This window comes from Gymnoscopelus microlampas, assembly GCF_963454915.1.
Source record: "Gymnoscopelus microlampas genome assembly, chromosome: 8".
NCBI lineage: Eukaryota > Metazoa > Chordata > Actinopteri > Myctophiformes > Myctophidae > Gymnoscopelus > Gymnoscopelus microlampas.
The window spans coordinates 5,210,540-5,237,899 of NC_139945.1; the positions used below are offsets into that span (position 1 = coordinate 5,210,540).

The following is a 27,360-nucleotide window of genomic DNA, read 5'->3' on the forward strand; positions in this document are numbered from 1 at the left end:
CAGAAGGGAAACAGCAGCAACACACACACAGTGCAGAACAGGAACGGTCAGTAAAACCAACCGTTGGGGCATTTGTTTCTGTTTTTAGTCCATTTCAGTGCAATATCTCTGTAAATAGGTATGTAATTGGTCAGAGTTTCATGACAATGCGTAGAAGAATTGGTCTTAAACTTTCGTAAAAGCGCTTACAAGGTGGGTATGACTATATGACAGACAGTGTGTAGGGCCAACGCTAAGCTATCTTCTTTGTAACCACAGCTGTGTAGTTTTTATTTATCAACTGCGTCACGTGTGCTATTTATCAACTGCGTCACATGTGTGTTTAAACATGTCTAATAGAGAGAGGTGTGTAAAAGTGTGAAAAGTCACACATTTTGGTTGATGGAATAACGAATGAATAACTTTTTGTGTTTTGATGTCAGTGAATCCTCAGACACGGAAGTGACACTCCATTCAACCATGATGGACGCGGAGGCGGAAAGGTAATAGAATACAACATACAGCTCTTTGATATCATCATATCTCCACTGGTGGAAAGTAACTAAGTGTATTTACTCAAGTACTGTACTTAAAGTACAATTTTGAGGTATTATAAGCGACTTTGGGCTTGTTTTTGTTGGTGGGGTTCCTTGTAAAGACCACTTGTAGAGTGAGTTGGCTTGTTCTAAGGTGTAATTGCTTACAGTGGTGTAAAGTAACGAAGGAGTACAATTTTTAGGTATTTTTTTACTTTACTGGATTATTTTCAATTGGTAGTAGTATTTTTACTCCAATACACCTCACAGGCAAACATTGTACCTTTTCTCCAATTATTTGAAAACTTTAGTTACTAGATTTTGATTATTATTACAGAACACACACTCCACTTCAGCCCGGCCTCCCCCCCTCCATATCATCTTGCACCCCCCTCCATATCTCTACTGTTCCATATTTACCCAAAACACCATTCATTTGAGCTGTGGTGGGAAGTAACTAAGTACTGTACATTTATTCAAGTACTGCACTTATTAAAGTTTGAGGAACTTTAACTTTGCTTGAGTACGTTTTAGTATTTCCTTTGTTTGATAATTTATACTTCTACTACATTCCAGAGGCAAATATTATACATTTTTACTCTTACAATGATTTAACCGCTTTAGTTTATTTGCAGGTTTGGATTATTGATACAAAACGTACATTAAGAGATCAGTAATGACTTATTATTATAGGTTAATCTACCCAGCAGCACTTGCATTTTGAATATATACAGGTAATTCCATGTAATTTGCCACTAGAGTTGTTCCGATACCAGTATCGGAAAAGCTGCCAATACCGCCTGAAATGCTGGTATCGGTATCAGCGACTATGCCAGTCTAATGCCAAGCCAATACCACAGTATTTGTCACACGATGATACGTCATTTACAGTAATCAATTACTTTGTATTTTGAATGCTTCAGTTGATGTTGCACTACTGTTTTATACCCTTAACTGTACTATTTACATTATTATTTTACTAACTTGTAGCTGCACTTATAACTAATATTAATGGAATTTGTATTCATTCCTAGATCAGTGGTTCCCCATAACTCTGAGAGTGTACAAATGGAACCAAATGGACCCTTAGGGTCCATTTGGTTCCATTTGTACACTTTCAGAGTTACAGACCTGTAAGGGTCCATTTGGCTCCCTTTGGAACCCCCTCAAAGAACCCTGGACCCCACTTTGAGAACCTCTAGCCTCGTTTTTTGTTTTAGAATCACACACTGGTATCAGATCGATGGGTATCGGGCATCTCTATTTGCCACGGTGACAGTACGTTGGGTGTGTGTCCACTCACAGGGCCGAGAGACCACCGTCCAGCTACGGGTCCATGAAGAGTGATGAAGAGTTGGTGGTAGAATTCACTGAGAACGACGAGTTGGAACTTCCTGCTATAACCAGCCAGGCCATCACTGGGTCAGTTACACTATGATGATTATTATTAGTATGATTTAAATACAGTCACACTATGATGATTATTATTATGATGATTTAAGTACAGGTACTTCTACATCACAGGGTCAGTTACACTATGATTATTATTATTATTATTATGATTTAAATACAGGTATTTCTACATCACAGGGTCAGTTACACTATGATGATTATTATTAGTATGATTTAAATACAGTCACTGAGTCAGTTACACTATGATTATTATTATTATTATTAGTATGATTTAAGTACAGGTACTTCTACATCACAGGGTCAGTTACACTATGATTATTATTATTATTAGTATGATTTAAGTACAGGTACTTCTACATCACAGTGTCAGTTACACTATGATTATTATTATTATATGATCTAAATACAGTACAACCCACAGCAAACATAAGTCCTAATTATTACTATACCACATTAACCCTCGTATTTTGGGCAAATGTTCAACATTTTTATGCAAAACACGCAGATCTATGCCACACATTGTGAGCTTGTACGTATATCTGCTATTTCTTACCGTGGTACTTTGAAGGATACAGGGTGTAAAGTGGTTAAAATACTTTCTCTTCATAGCTATAGATTATCCTACAACGGCCTTGTCCCTAGATTGTGAATGACATTCCCAGCACATCAATCAATTGCATTATAACCATAATCTAGTTATTAGTCAGTGTTTGTCCAGAATCATCACATGTTCTTTAAAAAGATTAACGCAATTCCAAGAAACTACAAGATGCTAATACTGAATGATCACAAGCTCAAACTGATTCATTTTGAATGTGAAATAAAACTTTGTCTTTGTTTGGTTGTGTCTTTCCAGGGTGAAGTTGAACTGCGTTGACTATCCGGAGACCATCTTCACTCAGACTACGCAGCAGACCAAAGCTCCAGGAGCCACTGTATTCGATACCAGGTGAAGAACGTAGTCATGTGGCGCTCGGTCGGGCGTCGCGGTGGTAAAGTGCCTGCCCACCACCGCAGGGGTTGTGGGTTGGAATCAGGGACGTGCACAGATAGACTCTAGGTGGTGCTTGAGCACCTTGCCCTTTGCCCTCTTGACCTGAAGTGCCCTTTTGCCCTTTTTTCAGTTTACAGCAGGGGTCTTCAACAGGGGTCCTCAGAGTTACTACAGGGGGTCCGCCAAATCTTTATGTGATAGGATTTTTCTTTTTACCATAACCACTCAAAACCTAGCATCCCTTTTATGAGGAGAACTTAAACCAAAAATTGTGGGCTTGTAGATCTGCTATTTTTGGCAAAGAGGTATAGGTGTAGAGGGAAAAAAGAGCAGACCAAGTAAACAAAAAAAAAGTATAATTTACTTGAGCACCTGCCCCTCAAAATGTCTGTGCACGCCACTGGTTGGAATCCACCGCGGTGCATCCGGCTTTGTCGATCGTCTATACGAACACAATTGGCCCGTGTTCGGGGGGGGGGGGGGGGGGGGGTGGGGGATATTTGTCACTGCATGTACTCCTACGGGCTGGGGGGCAGTACCTGTCAGCAGGGAGTGTTGGGCGGGACGAAAGCTCTACGTCCTCCTGTTGGGGGCTCCTCACTGGCAGGTGAGTCAGTAGGATACGACGGCTGTGACAACACACAAATGTGTGGGGAGGAATAACTACTAAATTGGGGAGAAAAAAGGGGTGAAAAGAAAGAGCATAGTCACGCACGCCATCACGCACACACAAGCAAAAATGTCTTGTGTCACTGTGGTCAGATATGGTTAGATATAAATGCTCCATTCTCACAATTTCAGTAAAAAATGTCGTGTTCCACAATATTATCATCCAAAATGTAGAGATTTGTGACAATGTAAACTGCATTCAAAATATTATTATTGTTATTATTAAAAATAAATCGCCACTGAATGGTGCAATTGAGTTGCTTTAACCAAATTTACCCTAGCTTCTCTATTTTGAGCACACATTCTGCAAAATAAAGTTTAATATATTTATGTGACAGTTTTGCTAAAGCAGCAGATCTACAAGCACATAACGCAGCACGTCGATTATCTGTTGCGCTCCTACTTCACTGAATGTTGGAGCATTGTCTCAACAAGCCAGGCTGTGTCATTTTACTCCTGCTTTTGTTTTAGCACTGAGTGGAGGTGATCGGGTTGCACTCGCAGCGTGCATGTGTACTGTGTTATTTTAACAAGTTGCATTCTTGATCAAAACTGCTGTAGCGTACTAGCAACATATTACAGCCAACCTCTTAGGTCGACCGCAGGGCAGGAATTTCATGAAGATCATGGCTGCTTGTTGCCCCTCGTTTTGGCCTTATTATGCCCTTCAAAAAACCCTATACCCTAAGAGGCCACAGTGGCCTTGATGCCCCGTCCACACTGCCCCAGTGTGCCAGCTGATTTCACCGTTTTCTCCTTTGCCTCTTTACTGTCAATATGGTTTTTAGACACCAGTGTGTTGTTGAGAATCTGAATTCTGAAATAATGAAAAGCTGTATTCATGTCATGGCCTTTGCAGCCCCAGCATTTGGCCTTTGAGCCTTAAAAAAAACAAAAACAAAAACACCGGCCTTGCCCCTAAAAATGATGAAATTCCAGGCCTGGTCGACCGTATAAGATAGGTCTCGAGTGTCGACGTAACACTGCAACCTGAGCCCATCCATGCCTGTGCCTTGCTATCTCTGGGGGAAAAACACACAAAACTTGAGATTCACAGCAGTGCAGCGCTTCACAGCCACTGAAGAATCCAAACTGGGACTGGGATAAAAACTAATGTATGTGTTTAAGAAGTGTAAACCTTTTCAAACTTTGAACAGTCTGCCTGAAGGTCAAAATTCCATTTGTCCCCCAGAGCAAGTCACCACTTGTGCTGAAATTGGGTTGGGGGTCCATAAACATTGTGACAAGTTTGAACCCATTAAGACCTGAGGCCGATTCTACAAATGCCTTCTAAATCGGTAGTTCTCAAACTTTTTCGTGACCCCCAAATTGATATGTATTTGGACCGCGGACACCCATCTGAAAAGCTTTTGTGCCAGGGACCCCCAGAAGAGAAGATTTGTGTAAAAGCGTTTCTAGAAATGATTCAAATATTTTTCAAACGCATTCAACATTTTTCCAAAATAGCAGATGTACAAGCTCGCAGTGCGGCACGAAGTGACGCGCTGTGAGCTTGTAGATCTGCATTTTTTTTAATAGCCCAGGCTAAAATCCAAATCTAAATCATACTCCTTCCCTCCAGGTACTTTGATGACTTGGATGAAGTGGAGGAACTGGACGAGCCTGAGGAGTTGGAAGACTATCCCGTAGCGGACTCTCCAGAACCCCCACCCCCGGTGGAACCGGAAGGACCCGAGGCGGCGGAAGAGGAGGAGTCCAGCCAGCCGGGGAGGCTGCACCCGGAGCAGTGTATGCCTTACATATTCAAGGTGAATGAAGGGGTCCCCAACAACACACACACACACACACACACACACACACGCACCGCTCCGACGGCGGTGTTGTCTTGGAAAGCGGTCTGTAGACGAAAATCTGTTGTAGTATACTAGGGAGAGAGGTTCTCCAACTTTTCAGGTGGCGACAAAATAATCATATTTGAACTGGGGACCCCCCAAAATAGTCATTATTTGGACTGGGGACCCCCCAAAATAATCATTATTTGGACTGGGGACCCCCCAAAATAGTCATTATTTGGACTGGGGACCCCCCAAAATAATCATTATTTGGACTGGGGACCTCCCACCCTGACAAATACTTAGAATTGTAGGCGTTGAGGCATTAGTTTTAGTTTGACTCAGTTCCACAGATAAATATTGTGAAAATAGCAGATCTACAAGCTCCCAACGCTTTTTCTTTCTTTTCTTATATTATTTGACAATTTGGCCAATGTTTGACCAGTTTTTATAGTATAGTTTCTTGATTAATTTTGATGCAATAATGCTCTTTTTTTTCAAAAGGTCTTAAAAGTCCATAATTTGTCCCAAAATCATGTGGGTCCCGCATGTTGAGAACCACTGTCCTAGATGGCTGCAGTGAAAGTGTTCCAGAAAGCGCCCCCTGGGCACGTTGAGCAAGTTGGGCAGGTTTGCCCCCCACCCCTGTGTGTGTGTGTGTGTGTGTGTGTGTGTGTGTGTGTGTGTCAACATTGCTTAAATCTTACGCCGTCGTTCGGTGGTGTCATGCACCAACAATAGCTTCACGCTCACAACGTGTTGCGATGCCACATGTTGAGCTTGTAGATCGGCTTTCTCATGTCATGAATAGAGATTAGAGAGGTTGAGACTGAGCCGGAACCAGAGAAACCGGATCCAACATTGAGGAACTGGAATGGGTTCCATCACACTTGAAAACGTTTCCGGAACCAGTTCATCACACTGTCAGAGCTGCTATGTAGACTTCATGTCTGCTATACAATTACAACACCAGTGGTTCTAAAACTTTAATTTCAAGGACCACCATGACTCTTGAGTGTGAACAAATAAAACCGGATCACATTTGTACACTTATTGATAGTTATTCTATTGTACACTCTTGGTCCTGAGTACTATTTTTGTTTAATGTGCAAACATGTAAATGACAAATAAAGTGAACTTTGAACCTCAGAGTTACAGACCTGTAAGGGTCCCTTTGGATGCGTTAAGGAATCGGACCGTTAAAATCCTGAAGGTTCCCAAACCTAGTCATGAATCATTGGTCTGAACTATAATCCTTAAACTGGGCTACCAGACTACAGGAGTTTTAATCTTAACCCATTGAGACCTGAAGCCGATTCTACATGTCTCCTAAATCTCAACAGTATTCTGAAAAACGTATGTATCTATATCAGTGGTGCTCAATCTTTTTCATGTCAAGGACCCCCAAAATGATATGTATTTGGCCGCGGACCCCCATCAAAATATTTTGTTCCAGGGACCCCCAGAAGCAACGATTTGAGTTAAAAATGTTCGCTTTAAAAATATATATATTCAAAGATTTGCAGATATTTTCACGATTTTTCAAAAATAGCAGATCTACAAGCTCATAGCGCGGCACTCGGTGCCGTGCTATGAGCTTGTATATCTGCTGTTTTTTGAATAGCCAAAGAAATCTTAAAATGACACTGATGCCTTCCCGGATTGAATGGGTTAAACATGCACACTATAATATTCTAAAATAATGGCGCATCATACACTCTGGTCCGGTGTATACAGGCTTAAACCTGTTAGATTTTGTGTCCGGAGGGTCGTTCCCGACACAAAATCAACCCAAGTGATCCTGTAGTGTGAGCCCAGCATTAATCCATTAAAACCGGGAAAGCATCTTGTGTCATTTTAGATTTTACAATCATTTTAATCATCACTTAACCATTATTTTATACTTTGTCGGTATTCAAAAATCGTGAAAATGTGTGCACATTTCCGAATGTATCTATATATTTTTAAAGTAAACATTTTTAACTCCAATCTTTGCTTCTGTGGGTCTCTGGAACTCCAAATGCATATTATTTTGGGTTTCCTTGACATGGAAAAAGTTTGAGAACCACTAACATGGCAAGTTTTTCAGAAAACTGTTAGGATTTAGAAGACATTTCTGTTATCGGCCTCAGGTCTTAATGGGTTAAGTATAAATCTGCCTTATAAGGCAATACCGTACAAGATAAAGAGCTCTGAGTGGTTGGAAGACTAGAAAAGTGTTAAATATAGAACCTTTACCATTTTGCCTCCAGTTAATATGAACCTTTTCCAGTTCATGACTTCTCTTTCTCTCTCTACGTGTGTGTGTGTGTGTGTGTGTGTGTGTGTGTGTGTGTCATTGTCTCTCGCCCTGCAGACCATGCAGACAGTGTTGGCAGATCTGACTCCTTATCAGTTTGAAGTGTTCAAGAGTCACACCTGCAGCGGCATCAAAGGCACCTCCACCAATGAGACGGCCGACGTGCTCGACGTGGTCGACTACATGATCCAAGTCAGAGGTCAGAACACACACTCGTGGATTAACCCATTCAGTCCCGGGACGCATTCTGTGTCATTTTTAAGATTTCTTTGGCTATTTGTTGAAAAAAAAACGTGAAAATTTGTGCAAATCTTTGAATATATATATATATATATATATATATATTTTTTTTTTAAAGCAAAAATTTGTAACTCTAATCTTTGCTTCTGGGGGATTCTACAAAATGTTTTCTAAATCCTAACTGTTTTTGAAAATAAGTTATGTTGCTATAATCAGTGGTTCTTCTTTTTTTTCATGTCAAGGACCCCCAAAATGATATGTATTTGGCTGCGGACCCCCATCTCAAAATATGTTGTTCCAGGGATCCCCCTAAAGCAAAGATTTGAGTTAAAAATGTTCGCTTTAAAAAATATCTATATATTCAAAGATTTGCACAAATTTTCATGATTAAAACAAAAACAAAAAAAGCAGATCTACAAGCTCATAGCGCGGCACTCGGTTCCGCACTATGAGCTTGTATATCTGCTATTTTTGAATAGCCAAAGACATTTTAAAATGACACGGATGCGTTCCCTTCCCGGTGTTAATGGGTTAATAAGTTCTCAGTCACCACGACTGAGAACTTATTAACCAATCTACAAGCTCTGCGACGCTTGTAGATTGAGCTATTTTTGGTTATTAGTTATTGTAAGATGAAACTGAAAGAGTGATAGAAGTGTTAAATTTAGCAATAGAATAGATAATATTAAAGAGTGTTTGAATTGGTCAAACTAGCTATAGAACGCATGTTAAGGAGCATCTTCCATAAAACCCTAATGGTCTCGGATATTTCATTAAAGCAAAGGTTAAAGCCTTAATCTGCAATTCCTTCAACTGGAATGTAGAAAGTTGGTTTAGAAAAATATGAGCAAAACCTCATAATTCTACATGTTGTGCTAATTGTTTAGGAAACACTCAGTTTCACAAATCACAGACTGCGGGACTTAACAAAAGGTTTCAGTATATATATCTTGCTTTAAACCATGCACACTAGTCAAACGTTTCCAAGGTTTTTATTGTTGTCTCGTTGTTGTCTGGCAGAAACCTTTTGTATGTCCTTTATGTTGTGTCACAAACTCATATGTTGTGTCACAAACTCACAACGTGATGTGAGCTTGTAGACAGACATCACTTTTGGATATTGATTGATTGATTGATTAACCCATTAAGACCTGGAACTGTGTCATTTTTAGATTTGAGCTAAAATGCGTTATTTTACACTTTGGGCTATTCAAAAATAGCAGATATACAAGCTACGAGCTTGTAGATCTGCTATTTTTGAAAATTTGTGAAAATGTGTGCAAATCTTTGAATATATATATTTTTAAAGCGAACATTTTTAACTCAAATCTTTGCCTCTGGGGGTCCCCTAGAACAAAATATTTTGATAGGGGTCCGCGGCCAAATACATATGATTTTGGGGGTCCTTGACATGAGGATTGAGCACCACTGATACAGAAACATACGTTTTTGAGAATACTGTTGAGATTTAGCAGACATGTAGAATCGGCTTCAGGTCTCAATTGGTTAATGATTCATTGATCTGTTGTTGTCGTTTCAGGGCACGAGGAAGCCGTGGCTAAAGCCCTGGACATTCTGGAATACATGAAGATGGACAAGCTGGCCGAGGAGCTGCAAAATAAATGCATCAAATGTAAACCAACACAGAACAGCCACCCTGCTAGTTATTTGATTTATTTAGCTTTATACCCCTTTTTCTCCCCAATTTAGTCATTATGCCAATTGATTTCTCCCCACACACATTTCTGTGTGTTGTCACTGCTGTCGTATCCTACTGGCTCACCTGCCAGTGAGGAGCCCCCACCGGGAGGACGTAGGGCCTTCGTCCTACTCCTCCCGCCAACACTCCACAAACAGCTCTCAAAGTCACTCTTTTAGCTCGTATACAAATGCAAACGAAGAAAATTCTGCCAATATAGATCATCACAAAACTGCTCTTTGTTTAATTATTATTATTAATAGTCGGAATCAGCTTTGTTTGCGTTTGTTTATGTGCTAAGAGAGTGACTTTGAGAGTTGTTTCACAGTACAATATAATGTCAATGAGGAGCATATTTTGAATGGTCAATTTCTGATCAATGGAGCAATTATTTTATATCTCGCCCATCTTTGGAGTTTACATCATGGTGTCCTTGCACTTTAAGGCGTATATACTTCATCATATGGAAAAATAACTAAATGACATTGTCCAACAACATTTTTGGAGTAAAAAAGAATAATACATAATTGAGAACACGTCCCCAGCACTGCTAATTTTGACAGCAAATTTAGATTTCGTTTTAGTCGACTAAATCTACAGTTGGTTTAGTGATAGCGTTGTAATGCCTGACAGTACTTGGCTGCATGCCGAAAATAGCAGATCTACTGCGACGCATTGTGAGCTTGTAGATTGGCTATTTTGGGGCCGCGACACGCGTGCAAAACCAGACATAAGATTACTTGTCTTAGTTCTACTGGATCTCTTTTCCACTACTGCCTCCCTAACATTTTAGTCTAGTTTTTATTTGTTGATTGTCAGTATATTTTGTCATAGTTTTAGTCGTCATAGCTTAGTTTTGCTTTAGTTTTTGTCAGTGAAAAAAGGTAGTCGACGAACATTTTTCGTCATAGTTTTAGTCGACAAAATGAACACTGCTCCACGGTGGATGTGAGTGCTTCCTCATTGTCTATCTTGTATCTTCCAACCCCCGCCAGCCCACGCCCGCACCAGACTAAGGAAGGACTTGAAGTACCGGTACTACGTCATCAACGAGGGCGTGCCCCAGGCCGGCAAGCAGGAGCTCCTGAACAACATCTACGTCGAGGCCCAGCTCTCCACTCAGGTTACTATAGCTTTTACTAGAACTACTTAAAACCCTCTTCTTCTTCCATCATCACACGTCCCAACTATGTGTCGTGAAGCCACGCCCTCGTCTCAGGTCCCACTGGAAAGACGCCCTCCTCTGTGGTCTGTACAGGGGACAGGTGGTGACTATGTGTTGTGAAGGTGGTCTGTACAGGAGACAGGTGGTGAGCAGAGTCCTGCAACGGGCCGGGTACCCGCGGATACCCGACGGGTATCCGCATTTGACGGGTGAAAACGGGTGAAAATTTTACTTTGATAAGATCACGGGTACAGGGACGGGCGGTACTGAACTAATCGCGGGCGGCTATCATTTTATTGTGAAAATCAGAGCACTGTTTCCGCCCAAACAATGTCACTTGTGTAACTTAACACAGCACAACTGCATGGAGCACGCTGGTCAGTTATCTTAACTCACAAAAACACATTGAACATCCTGTTAAACCTTCAAATTAAAACCCTCTGACGACTTAAACAACGACACGTGTGCTGCGTAGATGCGCGTTCGCGCACGTGGCTTAAGGTCGCTGAATGCAACACTGTTGTTGAAGGCTGCTATCTTTTTCAACACACTTTTCAATAGGATTTACATTTTACTCTGCATGTAATCACAGGACGGGTAAACGTGCGGACAACGGGTCGTTTATTTGAAGGGCGGGGCGGGTCTGGTTCGTATTTTGAAATAATCACGGGTGACGGGTCGGTCTACGGATCTAATTATTGACGGGCGGGGCGGGCGCGGGTTCTCAAAATTGGACCCGTGCAGTGGTGAGTATGGGGACAAGTGGTGACTATGTGGTCAGAAATCTGCTCAAGCTCAACATATGCTGCGCTGTCCACCAGACCCCACTTCTTCTTAGACGTTTTGAAGTAGATTTTTAAGCCCTCTATTCTTAGTAAAACAGGCCTGAGTTACGACAACTGTACCTGGACCACTTTTTTTCAGTCTACTCTACAGCATATCTCTTCGCCATAAATAGCAGATCTACAATCTCGGGATGCCGATTTTATCCAATCAGGAGAGAGGACTCTGAGGATACAGGATACATACTGAGTGAAAATGGAAGTGATGAAGCTAAATGGGTATTCTCCCGATGAGACTTCCAGCACTTGTTTTCTGTTTATAAAAAATCACACCCTGTGTGAAGCGGCACCTTTGATACATTTTGTCATCGATATGTGTTTATAATGTGTTTATAGCCATGTGTCACGTGAAGCTTGACCAATCACTTTGTTGACGGGTCTGACCAATCAGAGCGTTGACGGGTCTGACCAGTCAGAGCGTTGACGGGTCTGACCAATCAGAGCGTTGACGGGTCTGACCAATCAGAGCATTGACGGGTCTGACCAATCAGAGCGTTGACGGGTCTGACCAATCAGAGCGTTGACGGGTCTGACCAATCAGAGCGTTGACGGGTCTGACCAATCAGAACGTTGACGGACCTGACCAATCAGAACCTTGGCGGGCCTGACCAATCAGAACGTTGACGGACCTGACCAATCAGAACCTTGGCGAGCCTGACCAATCAGAACGTTGACGCAAAAGCCAGGTATAGAGGGCTAATATCCGCTCTATACCTAAAGGTATAGAGTGGCTAGCGCCGCTAAAAATCTGGAGAGACAGGAAAACCCATCTTCCATCAGGAAAAGTTAAAGCCTCAATCTGGGATTTAGCATTTTTCAACTGGTTAGTTGTATGTAGAACAGCACAAACGTTGGTTTAGAACTATATACTAAAACATAAATGTACATACTGTGATAATGGCTTAGGAAACACGGCGCTAGTTTGTGGGGCTCCTTTCATACTGCTTCACAGATTAGGACTAGGCCTAACTAAATGATTTCAGTCATGAGATTAGATTTTGCTTTAATCCAGGGGCCTTCGAATGTTTTTCAGGCCAAGGACCCCTTAGCTCATTACATTTTCTCATAGATTTCATAGATCGCTTCATATACGGTACTTGCACTTGTTTGACAGCTCTATCATCAGTGTTGCGTAAATTAATGTTGTTTTGTTTTGTTTGTTTACACATAATCTTTTAACCCATTAAGACCTGGAACTGTGTCATTTTTAGATTTGAGCTAAAAAGCATTATTTTACACTTTTGGCTATTCAAAAATAGCAGATCTACAAGCTCATAGCGCGGCACCGAGTGCCGCGCTATGAACTTGTATATCTGCTATTTTTGAAAAATTGTGAAAATGTGTGCAAATCTTTGAATATATATATATTTAAAGCAAACATTTTTAACTCAAATCGTTGCTTCTGGGGGTCCCTGGAACAACATATTTTGATGGGGGTCCACGGTCAAATACATATAATTTTGGGGGTCCTTGACATGAAAAAGTTTGAGAACCACTGATATAGAAACATACGTTTTTCAGAAAACTGTTGAGATTTAGGAGACATGTAGAATCGGCTTCAGGTCTCAATGGGTTAATATGTTGGATTGATGTTGATGTGTATTTTCAGACATATAACCACATAAACCCTCAATACTTAGTATACTTGACCGTAGCACTCTGTACACGGTCTGCTCTTTTTTTCCCACCCTACACCAAACCTCGAAAATAGCCGATCTGCGAGGCGCTGTGAGCTTGTAGGTCTGCTATTTTCGGCTAATGTTCTCCTCAGAGTAGGGATGCTAGGGTTGAAGTTCCCATCACGCGAAGATTTTAGAGCCCCCCCCCCCTGTAGTAACTCATGAGGACCCCAACAGGGGCCCCGGACCCCCTGTTGAAGACCCCTGTTTTTAATCCATGTATTAACTCTAATAAACCCTGATCTCCACGCAGGGCAACGGCGGCATTGACCCCTGGCACGAGTTTCGACCCTACCCGTCCCAGCCCCCTCCCCCGCTGCCCCCCCCGGACACCTTCGTCACGGTCAACAACCTGTTTCGCCAGAGGAACAAGACGGGCCAGCTGGTGCGCGTGGTGACGACCACCGGCCTGCCGGGGAGTGGCAAGACCGTGCTCGCAGAGAAGTTCTGTCTGGATTGGTCGGAGGAGAAGGCCAATAGGGTATGAGCTAATGTTTCATATCTGAGTGCTGAGTAGATATTACTTTTCTTTTTTTAGATTCTTACCATTTCAGCAAGTAATTCAGAAACTAACAACAGCAATAATGACAGAATAAAAACGTTTACATACATTTAAAAACAATTAAAACAAGCTCTCTATCCTGAATGGCGCTATTAACCCATTAAGACCGGGGAACGCATCTGTGTGTCATTTTTTTTATTTCTTTGGGCTATTAAAAAATAGCAGATATACAAGCTATGAGCTTGTAGATCTGCTATTTTTGGGAAAAAAACTTGAAAATGGGTGCAAATCTTTGAATATATATATACACATTTTTAACTGCAATCTTTGCTTCTGGGGGGTCCCTGGAACAAAATATTTTGAGATTGGGGGCGGGGGGGGTGCACGGCCAAATACATATAAGTTTGGGGGTCCTTGACATGAAAAAGGTTTGAGAACCACTGATATTATAGCAACATAAGAAAATAATAACTGTTAGGATTTACAAGACATTTGTAGAATCCCCAAGAAGCAAAGATTTGAGTTCAAAGGTTTACACAACAGATCTCGAACAGAACTAAGTGCCGCGCTATGAGCTTGTAGATCTGTTATTTTTGAATAGCCAAAGACATCTTAAAATGACACGGTTGCATTCCGGTCCTAATTAGTCCAGGGGCCAACACTGATATTTTCACAAATTGGTACCACCTAAGGTGACCGTAAAGTTTTTGTATTTTTGTCTTCCTACATGTCTCTAGTTTATATTTTGGTATGATAACCCTTCCAATCTTGTAGCTTAATGGCAGTTATCACTACCTACTGGCTAATGTATCTGGTAGGAGACACAAAGTAGAATCTTTGTGTCTCCTACAGCCGGGCATCAAATTATTGCGACAAAAAACAAAATATATCCATGTATTCAAGGCTTCATGGGGTGTGCAATTGATAACTTCTCAGATTTTTGGTGTTTGCAAAAAGACTGCTTTCCATAAGCTTGTAAAAGTTTACCCTCCTTCGGTCCAGGGTGGTCATAGCTGAATGGGTAGAGAGTCCCCCTGGGAAACCTAAAGAGGAGTTCACCCAAAAAAATATTTATTTTCTATCAATTGCACACCCCATGAAGCCTTGAATACATGGATATATTTAGTTTTTTGTCGCAATAATTTGATGCCTGGGTGTAGGAGACACAAAGATTCTACTTTGTGTCTCCTACCGGATACATTAGCCGGTAGGTAGTGATAACTGCCATTAAGCTACAAGATTGGAAGGGTTATCATACCAAAATATAAACTAGAGACATGTAGGAAGACAAAAATACAAAAACTTTACGGTCACCTTAGGTGGTACCAAAATATGGCTTGGCCCCTGGACTAAATGCGTTAGAAGAACAAGACGGCATCTAAGCATGGCTGTCCATTCATTTCAATGAAACTTGGTGATCGAGATTGTGCTTTATTGTGACATCTTCTGTACTGGTACACAAGAGTAAAACTTATTCTTGTGTACAGGTACATAACGTATTTATAACAAAGAGAGAGAGAGCAAAGAGCAAAAAAAAGATGTGTTATATATATACACCAACTGCATTTTTTCAGTAGCTGCCACATTAATATATGTAAATCAGGGGCAGTGGTGGCCTAAAGGTTAGAGGATCGCCCTCGTTGCCGGAAGGTTGCCGGTTCGAATCCCCGGACCGGCAGGAAAAATCTGGGTGAGGAAGTGAATTGTTCACCACTTCCCCAACACCACTGAAGTGCCCTTGAGCAAGGCACTGAACCCCAACTGCTCCAGTGGAGCTGCGTAGTGGCCAACAGTATAAGACTGTGGTTGTACTAGTCAGCTCCCAGGTTTTAATGTGTCTGTCTGTCTGTCTGTCTGTGTGTTTCTATGTGCAGGGCGTTGCTGAAAATGAGCACTTGTGCTCAGCTACTACCCTGGGTAAATAAAGAACAAAAAAAACAAAACAAAAAACAACTTCACAGTATCTTCTATATACAGCAGTTTAGGTGTGTACCATAATGACTCGTAGCTCTGAAAAATGTATTGATGATTCAAGCTGTCACGCCTGGCCTGAGTTAGACTATATCTGGACCTGTAGCTGGGTGTGACTACGCACCTGCTGTGCATTGAGAAGGTTGATGGGTAACCTGGAACGCTCGCCCCAAAACACAGTCGCCCCCATTTTTTCCGCGTGCCGCTCGCCCCCAGTGGTTCTTGTATTTATTTTACTGAGGTTAAGGTTAGGAATAAATTTAGGGTTAGGCATAGTTTTACTGAGGTTAAGTTTAGGAATAAAGTTAGTTTTAGGCATAGTTTTACTGAAGTTACGTTTAGGAATAAAGTTAGTTTTAGGCATAGTTTTACTGAGGTTAAGTTTAGGAATAAAGTTAGTTTAAGGCATAGTTTTACTGAGGTTAAGTTTAGGAATGAAGTTAGTTTTAGGCATAGTTTTACTGAGGTTAAGTTTAGGAATAAAGGTAGTTTTAGGCATAGTTTTACTGAGGTTAAGTTTAGGAATAAAGTTAGTTTTAGGCATAGTTTTACTGAGGTTAAGTTTAGGAATAAAGGTAGTTTTAGGCATAGTTTTACTGAGGTTAAGTTTAGGAATAAAGTTAGTTTTAGGCATAGTTACGTTCAGGAATACCTGGTAGCGACCGTTTCGTGGGCAAACTGGATTAGACCGATGGCAAGCCGGATTAGACCCGGGGCGAGCGTTCTTGTATTCAGTTGATGCACAGCAGGGTAAATCGGTCACCTCCACAAACATTCAGGGAGAGAGTCACCGTCTGGTCAGAAGTTTACATCTTAAAAAGTGTAAAAGTTGTTTTGTAGAGCTACAGGATTTTAGATATAGTACCACAGCAATGTTATTTTGGCGTGCCGTGATGGCATCCTAATGCCTGATTTATACTTGGCTGTTGATGAAATTGTCCTTATATTTAGTCATAATCTTAGCCTTGTTTTAATTTAGCTTCCGTGAAGAAAGGTGGTCGACGAACAGTTTTTCCGTCTGATGTCCAGCAGCATGTGATTCTGTATGGCTACTTGTAAAGTCAAATAAAAACTTGGTGATCTTGAAACCTTGTCTGTCCTGCAACTGAGCCTGTTCAGTGTCATTGACAAAACATGTGTCTTTCCTCTTCCCCCCCCCCCCCTCATAGGATTTCCTGTTTTTCATCCCACTGTCGTTCAAGCTGCTGTGGCGGCTACGCGAGAAACCGGAGATGTCCTTCTTATATGCTCTGACGTACGACCTGAAAATGTGCAAAAACCTGGACTGCCTGATGGAGCCCGACTGTAAATTCATCATCATAATGGACGGCTTTGACATGTGGATGCAGGACATTGACTGGCATGTACGTGTATACACACACACACACACACACACACACACACACACACACACTTGCAAGCTCCCAAACGTGTTGCGACGTGTTGTGAGCTTCTAGATCAGCAGATCTCACCTTTTTTTATTTATTCAAATGCTTTTGAAATAAATAAGGACTGGTTTAGGACATACATCGACAGCAATGATATATATATATATAAATATGTGTGCAGCCGTCATAGGTGATGCAAGTCATATCTTTTGGTTAAAAAAATGATTCAACAGATTTCATTAATTTCATTCATATGCAGTGTCTGCTCAGTAACAGGGGTCTCCTCGGCAGGTCCAGGGCTTTAGTACAGTGGTTCTCAAAGTTTTTCATGTCAAGGACCCCCAAATTGACACGTATTAGCCCGCGGACCCCCATTTCAAAAGATATGCCAGGGACCCCCATAAGAGAAGATTTTTTTTTACGGCTCTAGCAGTGATTCTCAACCGTTTTAATTTCAAGGACCCCCAGTTTGACATGCATTAGGCTACGGACCCCCATGTAATGGCATTTCTATCTCTTGGACCCCAATTCATATTGTCAAATCAATGTTAATTTAACTCTGAGAGTGTACAAATGGAGGTCCATTTGGTTCCATTTGTACACTCTCAGAGTTACAGACCCATAAGGGTCCATTTGGTTCCTATAAATCATTTAGCTGGGGACCCCCTGGTATCCCCTCAAGTACCCCTGGGGGTCCCTGGACCCCACTTTGAGAACCAATGCTTTAGTAAACAGTGGATTCATGTGGTTCATACTTTTTTATAATCATATCTCTTCCTTGAGTCCAGGACACGGTCATGAAAAAGATGGGGAGACCCCTGTTACCGTAAAAAAAAACATGGCACTAATCGTTATCACATTATAGAGCTATTTAACACTTTATTTTGAACAGTATCACCTTCAATTTATCCACTGAGCAAGCAGGCAGGCTCTATTAGGTCAATGGTAAAACTGTCAGCGCTTGCGCAGGAAACCGCGTTCAAATCCGGGTGTAGAAAAGGAAAGTTACATAGTGCAGCTTTAATAACTACACTAAGCCTGGTGTCGTCATAGGCAGAAATGTTCAAACATTTTCAGACATTTTCTTAATTGTTGGAGCTTTTTCGGAATAGCTCACAACGCGTTGTGAATTGTAGAACTGCTGTTTTGGAAAATGTTTAACAAATGTAGCTAAAGTTTTCTACCTCATCTATTTATTTCTATCTATCAAATAGATTTTTGATTGCCAATAATGAAGAAGATGTTAATTATTATCATCTTATGTGCAATCATATCATCTTATGTACAAGTACATAAGATTATAAAAATGAACTTGATAATAAAATGGCAGTAATAAAAATGTTGGTCTGCTGTGGAAAGTAAATGCTGGTAACCACTTCTTAAACCCTATACTTCTTCACCAAAGTTGTCCAACAGCTTGTAGATCAGCTATTTTCAGCCCAATGTTCGCTGCGGTCGCTAGGAACGTTGGGGTTAACCCATTAAGACCTGGAACGCATCCGTGTCACTTTAGATGTCTTTGGCTATTCAAAAATAGCAGATCTACAAACTCACAAGCTTGTAGATCTGCTATTTTTGAAAAATCGTTTGAATTATTATTATTTTTTTTCAAAAATCTGTTAGGATTTAGAAAATATTTTAAGAATGGGACTCAGGCCTTAATGGGTTAATCATTTTCATAATAACAATCGTCTCTCTTTTGTCCCCGTGTCCAGGACAGTCGACAAGTCACCAGCATCAACGAGTCGGCTGCTATGGACGCCATCGTGGTGAACCTGCTCAGAGGGACCCTGCTGCCCCACGCTCGCATCTGGATCCTGGGGAGAAAGGCCTCTCTCACACAGCTGCCACCCAAACTCGTAGACCTGGAGACGGAGATCCAGGGGTTCACGTATGTGTGTCCTGACAACATGCACATGATGCGGCACATGCACAAGCCGTGCGGCTGCCCCACATCCCATACTACGAGTCCATTAGACCAGGACTTCTCAAAGGGGGCTCCAGTGGGTCCTCAGCTAAATTGATTGACACAGTAGTTGGGAAGCAAATGGACTCTTACAGGGTCTGTAATTCCGACAATGGAGAAAATGTTGTGCACCGTCGGGAGTTAAATTATCACTGACAATTTTACTATTGTGAGCTTGTAGATGGGTTATTTTAGAATAACCTGAGTACAAAATGGGGTTAAAGACCTGAGGCTGATTCTACAAAATGTCTTCTAAATCCCAACAGTATTCTGAAAAAATAAAAACGTATGTTTCTATATCAGTGGTGCTCAAACGTTTTCATGTCAAGGACCCCCAAAATGATGTATTTGGCCACCAACCCCCATCTCAAAATATTTTGTTCCAGGGACCCCCAGCGAAGCAAAGAATAGAGTTAAAAATGTTCGCTTTAAACAATATATATTCAAAGATTTACACACATTTTCACGTTTTTTCAAAAATAGCAGATCTACAAGCTCATAGCGCGGCACTCGGTGCCGCGCTATGAGCTTGTAGATCTGCTATTTTTGAATAGCCAAAGTGTAAAATAATGCTTTTTAGCTCAAATGAAAATGTGACACAGACGCTTCTTCAGGTCTTAATGGGTTAAACTGACTTGAACTCATTTTGCTGGGGAGCCCTCTCAAGCACCCCTGGGTGGTCCATGGTGCCCCACTTTGAGAACCACTGGCCAATACAGTCGAGTTGAATTCAGTTGAATTTAATTGTGACATTTCTCCGTGTTGAATTCTCAGTTGGATAGGCTCTATGCACAGCAGCCATATTGGTAAGAAATTGGGCCTCTTCCTTACTTCCTTCACAGGTCTTAGCAATTATAAATCTAAAGTGGGGTCCAGGTGTCCTCTTGGTTTCCTGAGGGGGTTCCAAATGGCCACCTTACGGGTGTGTAACTCTTGAGAGTGTACAAATGGACCCGTGCACTCTCACAGTTATGGGGGGGTCCTTGAAATTAAAACGTTTGAGAACCACTGTGCTACCAACCCGATTGCCAGAGGAAACGTTCTCATTGAACGTTTTTGAAATTCCGTGCATAGACAACTGGAAAACCCGAAAATCCGTGCATAGCCGCCTCGCATCTCCCCCATTGTGACTAAACCATTTCGGAGGCGCGCAGTCTCAAGGGAATTGTCGCCACGTAAGAGACCACCGAGCGAGCTAAAGCGAGCGAGTTGCCGTCTCGAACGTTGCGACATTCCCTTGAGACTACTCAGCGCCGTTTGAGTTATGTACCGATAGGCACAGAATCGTACATTTTGTTGTAGGGACTGCTCTGCTTCCGGGTTTTTCCGGGTTGCGACTGGTTACGCCCACCGTGGGACTCGCCGTACATATGCACGGAATTTCGGGGTTTCTAGGCGACTATGCACGGAATGACGTGCACTGGATCCGTGCAAAGTATACTAAATCTCTGGCGATCAGGCTGGTGCTACACTATGGAACAGAGCCTCAATTAGTATACCGGTAATTGATAAAACCTGTGAAGGGAGTAAGGAAGAAGCCCAATTTCTTTCCAATATGGATGTTGTGCATATTGATGTGTTTTTTGTCCGTGTTGGAGTTCAGTTGAATCTATGTTATTTTTCTCTGTGTTTAATTCAGTTGAATGAATATCATTTTTCTCTTTTTAACCCTTTAAGGCCGGGAAGGGAACGCATGTGTGTCATTTTAAGATTTCTTTGGCTATTCAAAAATATCAGATCTACAAGCTCATAGCGCGGCACCGAGTGCCGCGCTATGAGCTTGTAGATCTGCTATTTTTTGGGGAAAATTGTGAAACTGTGTGCAAATCTTTAGTTTGAATATATATACTTTTTTAAAGTGAGAGTTTTTAACTCAAATCTTTGCTTCTGGGGATTTTACAAATGCCTTCTGAATCCTAAAGTACTTTTTCTCCCCCCAAAAAAGAAGATTTTTTTTTTAAAACTTATGTTGCTATATTATCAATGATTTTCAAACTTTTTTTATGTCAAGGACCCCCAAAACAATATGCATTTGACCGCGGACCCCCTCCCATCTAAAAATATTTTGTTCCACGGACCCCCAGGAGCAAAGATTTGAGTTAAAAATGTATATAAAAGATTTGAAAAAAATGTCATGATTTTTCTAAGAAATTGCAGATCTACAAGCGAGCTTATATATCTGCTATTTTTATATAGCCAAAGAAATCTTAAAATGACACAGATGCGTTCCCGGTCTTAAAGGGTGAATTCTGGTGAATCAATGTGATCTTTCTGCGTTGAATTCTGTTGAAATCGATGTGATCTTTCTCCGTTCCCACACAGTACTGGCGACAGTGACAAGTACCTGTGGCAGCACTTTAAAAAAGACCAGGAGGTGCAAGGCCAGGTCCTCCCCCATTACAAGCGCTGCACATCCCTCGTGAGGTTCTGCCGGCTTCCCTTCGTCTCCTGGATGGTCTACACGCTAATGGACTCTCGCTTCAAGTATCTGCACTATGGCAAGTTCGCCCCCAAGCTGTCGGAGTTCGTCGCCAACTTCATGATCTACCAGACCAACTGCAACCTGGAATACTACCACGGGCAAGCGTCCAACCAAATAGTAAAGTCACATATTTTTTTATAACATTACTGTGGATCTCAAACTGTTTTTATTATGAGACCTGAAGCCGATTCTACATGTCTCCTAAATCCCAACAGTTTTCTGAAAAACATGTTTCTATATCAGTGGTGCTCAATCTTTTCTATGTCAAGGACCCCCAAAATTATATGTATTTGGCCGCGGACCCCCATCAAAATATTTTGTTGTTTGTTTGAGTGCCAGTCGCGTATATCTACGCGAACCTATTTAAAGCCGCCACGTGCCAGTCGCGTAGATCTACACCAACTGGTCTTTTTTTTTCAAAAAAAAAAGAAAAGTTCACATTGCACTTATTTTTGATACACTTCCGGTTCCGGTAGCACCACCGGAAACGGAATTATCCGGGTTCCGTTTTTTCCGATCGTATCCGCTTTCTGTCTAAAACGGAACCTAAAAGTTGATTATCTCGGTTGTTGTTTTTCTCCTCGCTGATCACTGTTTAGCGTTCACCGCTGTAGCTTCAAGATGGCGGATCGCAAAGCGAAGCCGTCTTCACTGCTCGTCTCACACAGATCCCCTGTGAGTTTAGAACCAAATGAACGCGTACTTTTAACGGATTTAGCGAGGTCTGTGGCGACATGAAAAAACAACAATAAAACGCTGGCACTGGTGAGTACATTATGAGATTAAACGCTGGCATGGAATGTGTTAATGAGAAATGAAGAACCCCGACAGGGTTATCGCGTCGGGGTCTAATCACCCTGAAAGGGTGTGTTTCTCAATAATGACCCACTCCCCATTGATTATCCCGCTTATTACACGGCTACTTAACAAAGAAATGTATAAATTGTCCCAAAAGTAACAACAAAATGAAGCATTTCATTGCTCACTGCAATCAAAGTAGTCCATTCATTTATGCCAGGTGCGTCCAGTGCACTGCGGGTTAATCGATAGGAATTAGGAAAAAAGTCATTTTGGGGGTGAACTATCCCTCTAAGACACGTCTCCTTTTGGTCTCAGGAATGGAGAGAGGAGGACCGTGTGTTCCTGAAGAAGATGGGCAAGTTTGCCCTGAAGCTGCACGAGAAGAACGCCTGGCTGTTCTCGGAGGAGGAGATCAGGGAAGCCGGGCTGGACGTCAAGCTGGTGACCACGTACTGTGGCCTCTGCACGCTGGTCGGCCCGGAGGCACGCCAGGGACGCAAGAAGTACTGCTTCGTGCACCTCATCGTTCAGGTAAAAGATGCCGTGGCATTATGGTCCCCTTAACTCAGTGGTTCTCAAACCTTTTTTGTGGAAAAGACCCCCAAATGGATGTGTATTTGCACGCAGACCCCCCCATCTGAGAAGGGTTTGTGCCAGGGACCCCCTGAAGAGAAGATTTGTGTAAAAAGAAAATCCAACATTTTCTTGCTCAATTCAAAGAAGTTCGAGCTTGTAGATATGCTATTTTTGAATAGCCAACGTATAAATGGATAAAGTGGTTGAAATGATTGTGCTGCTGTATAGGTCTGTGGTTCTCAAAGTGAGGTCCAAAGACCCTCAGAGTTCCCTCAGGAGGGGACCCAAATGGACCCTTAAGATGGACCCATTTGGTTCCATTAGTTATTATTGTATTTGGAGTTATAAGGGTCCTTGAAATGTCCCTTGTTTAAAGTGATCTGTTGCGGTTGTCTTTTAAAGGAGTACATGGCGGCCCTGTGGATATTCCTGACCTTCTGGCTGGAGGGGAAGAACCTGCTGGCGCACCACCTGAAGCCCCAGCCCAAGTTCTTGGCCTCCAAGGACCAGGGCAAGTCGGTGCTGCCGCTGATCGAGAGCGCCGTCACCAAGATCATCGGCCAGCCGCCGGGCCGCTTCGACATGCTGCTGCGGCACCTCTGCGGCATCTCCTACCCCAAGCACATCAGCCTGCTGACGGGGCGCTTCTGCCGCGACGGCAGCCCCATCATGAAGGGCCAGGACGACGCCTTCAAAATGATGGAGCAGAAGGCCCTGACCCACCCGGACAGGGGCTCGCTGTTCAGGCTGTGCATGAGCGAAATGACCGAGAAGGAATACTGAGACCGGAGGAGGCGCTGTGCCGGGAGGAAACGGAGACTGTGGGCCCCATCTTACCCCTTATGCCTAAACTTATTTGGCATTTTGTACTATTTTGAAAAACATTTTAAAATGGTCAAAATGGTATCTACCTGGACTAGTTGGGAGCTTGTAGATTGGCTATTTTCACTATTTGTCTCCGCCAGAGGTGGAGACTGGAGAGTATGTTTTCGTCTCCGTCCTTCCGTGTGTCCGCCAAGCTAACATTGGTCAAGCTTCACGTGACACGTGACAATATGTTGAAAGGGTGTGCTTTGATTGGCTAGCGAGACGCATGACGAAATAGAAACCTATAAACAGGTGTGTCACTTAAAAAAATCATTTATATTTTTTGAAGTGAGCTTCCATCTGCCAAGCTAACATTGGTCAAGTGACACGTGACAATATGTAATATAAATAGGTAAGACAGGATTAATCAGGAACAGTACTGGCGGAGACCTGTGCTCCGAGGAGCACATTTTCTAGTTTCAAATGTTTTCAAAAAGTAAAAAAACGTGTAATAAGTGTAGGCATAAGGGGTAAGGCGCAGCGCAAGATAGGGCCCTTGTGCCATCCGGTTTTCCGCCATAGGACTCTCTTGTTACAATAGGCTCCATGCACTGCAGCCATATTGGCATGAAATTGGGCCACTTCTTGGCTGTTACCAATGATGCTATGTAATTAAAGTTCCAGGGAAGTAAGGAAGCGGCCCCAATTCCATGCCAATATGGCTGCTGTGCATAGAGCCTATTAAAAGGGGGTGTAAAGGTGTGTTCACATGTAAAGCCAATGCAAACATGCAAATTGACGTGAGTTTGCACCGGGCGAGCGCAAAGACACGAAAACTTATCCTCGTCTTCGCTCAAGTTGAAATATTCGCATCACAACAATCAATAAGTGTGCCTTTTTTTTTCCTTTTAGATTTATTTTACACACCAATATTAGGAAACAAAGTCTTATGCACACCTGCTCAGCTCAGAGTCGGGTGCGTAGGCAGGGATCAGACGTATAAAATGAAATAAAATGACCCGCACACTTAGAGGGACAACTTCATTTAACCCATTGAGACCTGAAGCCGATTCTACATGTCTCCTAAATCTCAACAGTATTCTGAAAAAACGTATGTTTCTATATCAGTGGTGCTCAATCTTTTTCATGTCAAGGACCCCCAAAATTATATGTATTTGGCCGCGGACCCCCATCAAAATATTTTGTTCCAGGGACCCCCCAGAAGCAAAGATTTGAGTTAAAAATGTTCGCTTTAAAAATATATATATTCAAAGATTTTCACACATTTTCACGATTTTTCAAAAATAGCAGATCTACAAGCTCGTAGCGCGGCACTCGGTGCCGCGCTATGAGCTTGTATATCTTCTATTTTTGAATAGCCCAAAGTGTAAAATAATGCGTTTTTAGCTCAAATCTAAAAATGACACAGTTCCAGGTCTTAATGGGTTAAGCAACTTTTCGGACAACAGACCGCCTTCAGGTATCTGAAGACCGAAACATCTGTTGTCTATTGATCGAAACGTTGCTTAAATAAAGTTGTCCCTATTGTGCAGGTTATTTAATTTTACACATCAATAATGAAACTGCAACTCACCGGAGACGTATACCTGCAGCACCTGCAGCTTGTGTCCAACCAGAGCTATCCCGGCATCGAACTTCTAACCAAACACCTCACCAAACTCTTCTGGGCTTTGTGCCGAGTCATGGACTTCAACAGCCTGTACAAAGCAGCGATGGTGGTGATATAGGACATGGTTGATAGCAAAACGAAAGGGCTTCTATTTGTAACTCTGAGAGTGGACGAATGTAACCAAGTGGACCCTTACAGGTCCATTTGGTTCCATTTGTACACTCCCGGAGTTTAATTTAAAACTGGTCATTTAACGCTGGAGGAGTCCCTGTGCATGTTTTCTTTTACACGTCCCTGTGCACGTTTGTTTTACGTGCCTGCACGTAAAACAACACATTCTTGTATGTCAGTGTCGTGCGAAAATAGGCAATCTAAGCTCACAAGGTGTCCCAATCGCAACGCATTGCGAGCTTGATGAGCTGTTGTGCGTGAATGCCGGGCGTTGCACAAGAATGTATACGCACACGGATATGCGCCTGTACTGACATCCTAACACATGGTACCAACTGATGTGTGCTGCACTGGCTGCCTATAATGACGGGCCCAAATAGAGACGGCAGGTTGAAAGTGTTAAAAAGTTAAAGCTCTATATTGTGATATTAATCATTGCTATAGAGTGTTTGTTCAGTAACGGGGGTCTCCCGTCTCTCCCCGTCTCAACAGAAAGTTGCATTTTCAAGTCAGGATACCACTTTTATCCAAGTAGGAGCAGGGTCACATTCAGGATGCAGGATAATCAAGTTTTAAAAGTGGAAGTGATGAAACAAAAACAAAATGGCAGACAAAATGGGAACCGGAATACTATCAAATTGATGTGAGGCTGGCCATCTGCTCCTGAAGCATGACCCTCCAGTATGCTCCTGTTCATTCATAGCCAAAAGCTCTTGCTTGGCCTGGGCGTCTTCTTGACCCGTTGTTGAGTTGTTGGTCTTTTGCAGCTGAGAGGGAGGTAACCGTGGACAGGTCTGTGTGGACTCTGTAGGATGTTCACCTGCTCTGCAGCCTTCGGTGCGTCGACTGTGCTCTTCACGTCGTCCTTCACAGTCTTGAGCTGGTCCTCCAATTCCCTCTGCTTAGACGAGAGGGATGATATAGTTATCTACCCTCTGCTTATATGAGAGGAAAAATATAGTTTTGTATATACAGTAATGGTCTCAAAAGATGTAAAACTTACTGCTGTCAAAAGTGTAACATCAACAAGATCAAGAGTCTAAAAGCCCTGCTAGCACCTCCTAGAGGCTCTGTTGCTCCTTACACTCAACAGAATAGTGCTTTAAAATGACTGCCATTGCCATTCAGTGCTCTAATCAGTAGGGCTAAAAGTGAAGAGCTTCCAGTGTTCCAGTTCTAATTTTGTGGGCTTTTTTTGTTGTTGTTTTTGTTTCATCACTTACAGTTCCACTGAATCTGTATGTATTCTCTCACGTGGTTGGACGAAATGTGTATCCTGACCTGAAAATGTACACATTTATTTTGTTTTAAGTGCTGGAGAAGAGATACAGGGACACCCCGTTACTGATTAAACACTCCAATGATTATTATATTTAAAATGTATTTGTAACAAAAACATATCACTATCACTTAACACTGTCTTAAGTTGGCAACAGTACACCTGGTCACCGTTTCATGTGGGCCCACCCAAACCGAAAACCCCAGATAATGCCTTAGAGCAGTGGTTCTCAAACTTTTTCGTGCCAAGGACCCCCAAATAGACACTTATTAGCCCGTGGACCCCCATTTGAAAAGATAAGCCAGGGACCCCATAATAGAAGATTTTTACGGCTCTCTAGCAGTGATTTCAACAATTTTAATTACAAGGACACCCAGTTTGACATGCATTAGGCTATACGGACCCCCATTTAATGGTATTTCTCTCTCCTCTGGGACCCCAATTCATATTGTAAAATCAATGTTAATTTAACTCTTGAG

At 42.2% G+C, this 27,360-nt stretch overlaps 1 protein-coding gene across 1 annotated transcript; it reads left to right on the top strand.

The window, feature by feature from the left end:
* On the top strand, positions 1-27,340 carry LOC311051051 (NLR family CARD domain-containing protein 3-like). Its single transcript, XM_084065423.1, has 14 exons — positions 1-46; positions 423-482; positions 1,821-1,937; positions 2,785-2,877; positions 5,174-5,360; positions 7,741-7,882; positions 9,464-9,556; positions 10,618-10,745; positions 13,562-13,789; positions 16,951-17,145; positions 18,885-19,060; positions 21,458-21,734; positions 22,734-22,949; positions 23,397-27,340. The coding sequence occupies exons 2-14, from the start codon at positions 460-462 to the stop codon at positions 23,775-23,777; spliced, it is 2,256 nt and encodes a 751-aa protein (XP_083921549.1). The 5' UTR covers positions 1-46; positions 423-459; the 3' UTR covers positions 23,778-27,340.
* Positions 27,341-27,360: the final 20 nt, after the last annotated feature.

Bases quoted from the DNA above. Each gene is read 5' to 3' on its own strand.
- LOC311051051 (XM_084065423.1), top strand. From the start codon at position 460: ATGATGGACGCGGAGGCGGAAAG. The intron at 1,938-2,784 runs GTCAGTTACACT...GTGTCTTTCCAG, and splicing joins ACCAGCCAGGCCATCACTGG to GGTGAAGTTGAACTGCGTTG. The intron at 21,735-22,733 runs GTAAAGTCACAT...TTTTGGTCTCAG, and splicing joins GGCAAGCGTCCAACCAAATA to GAATGGAGAGAGGAGGACCG.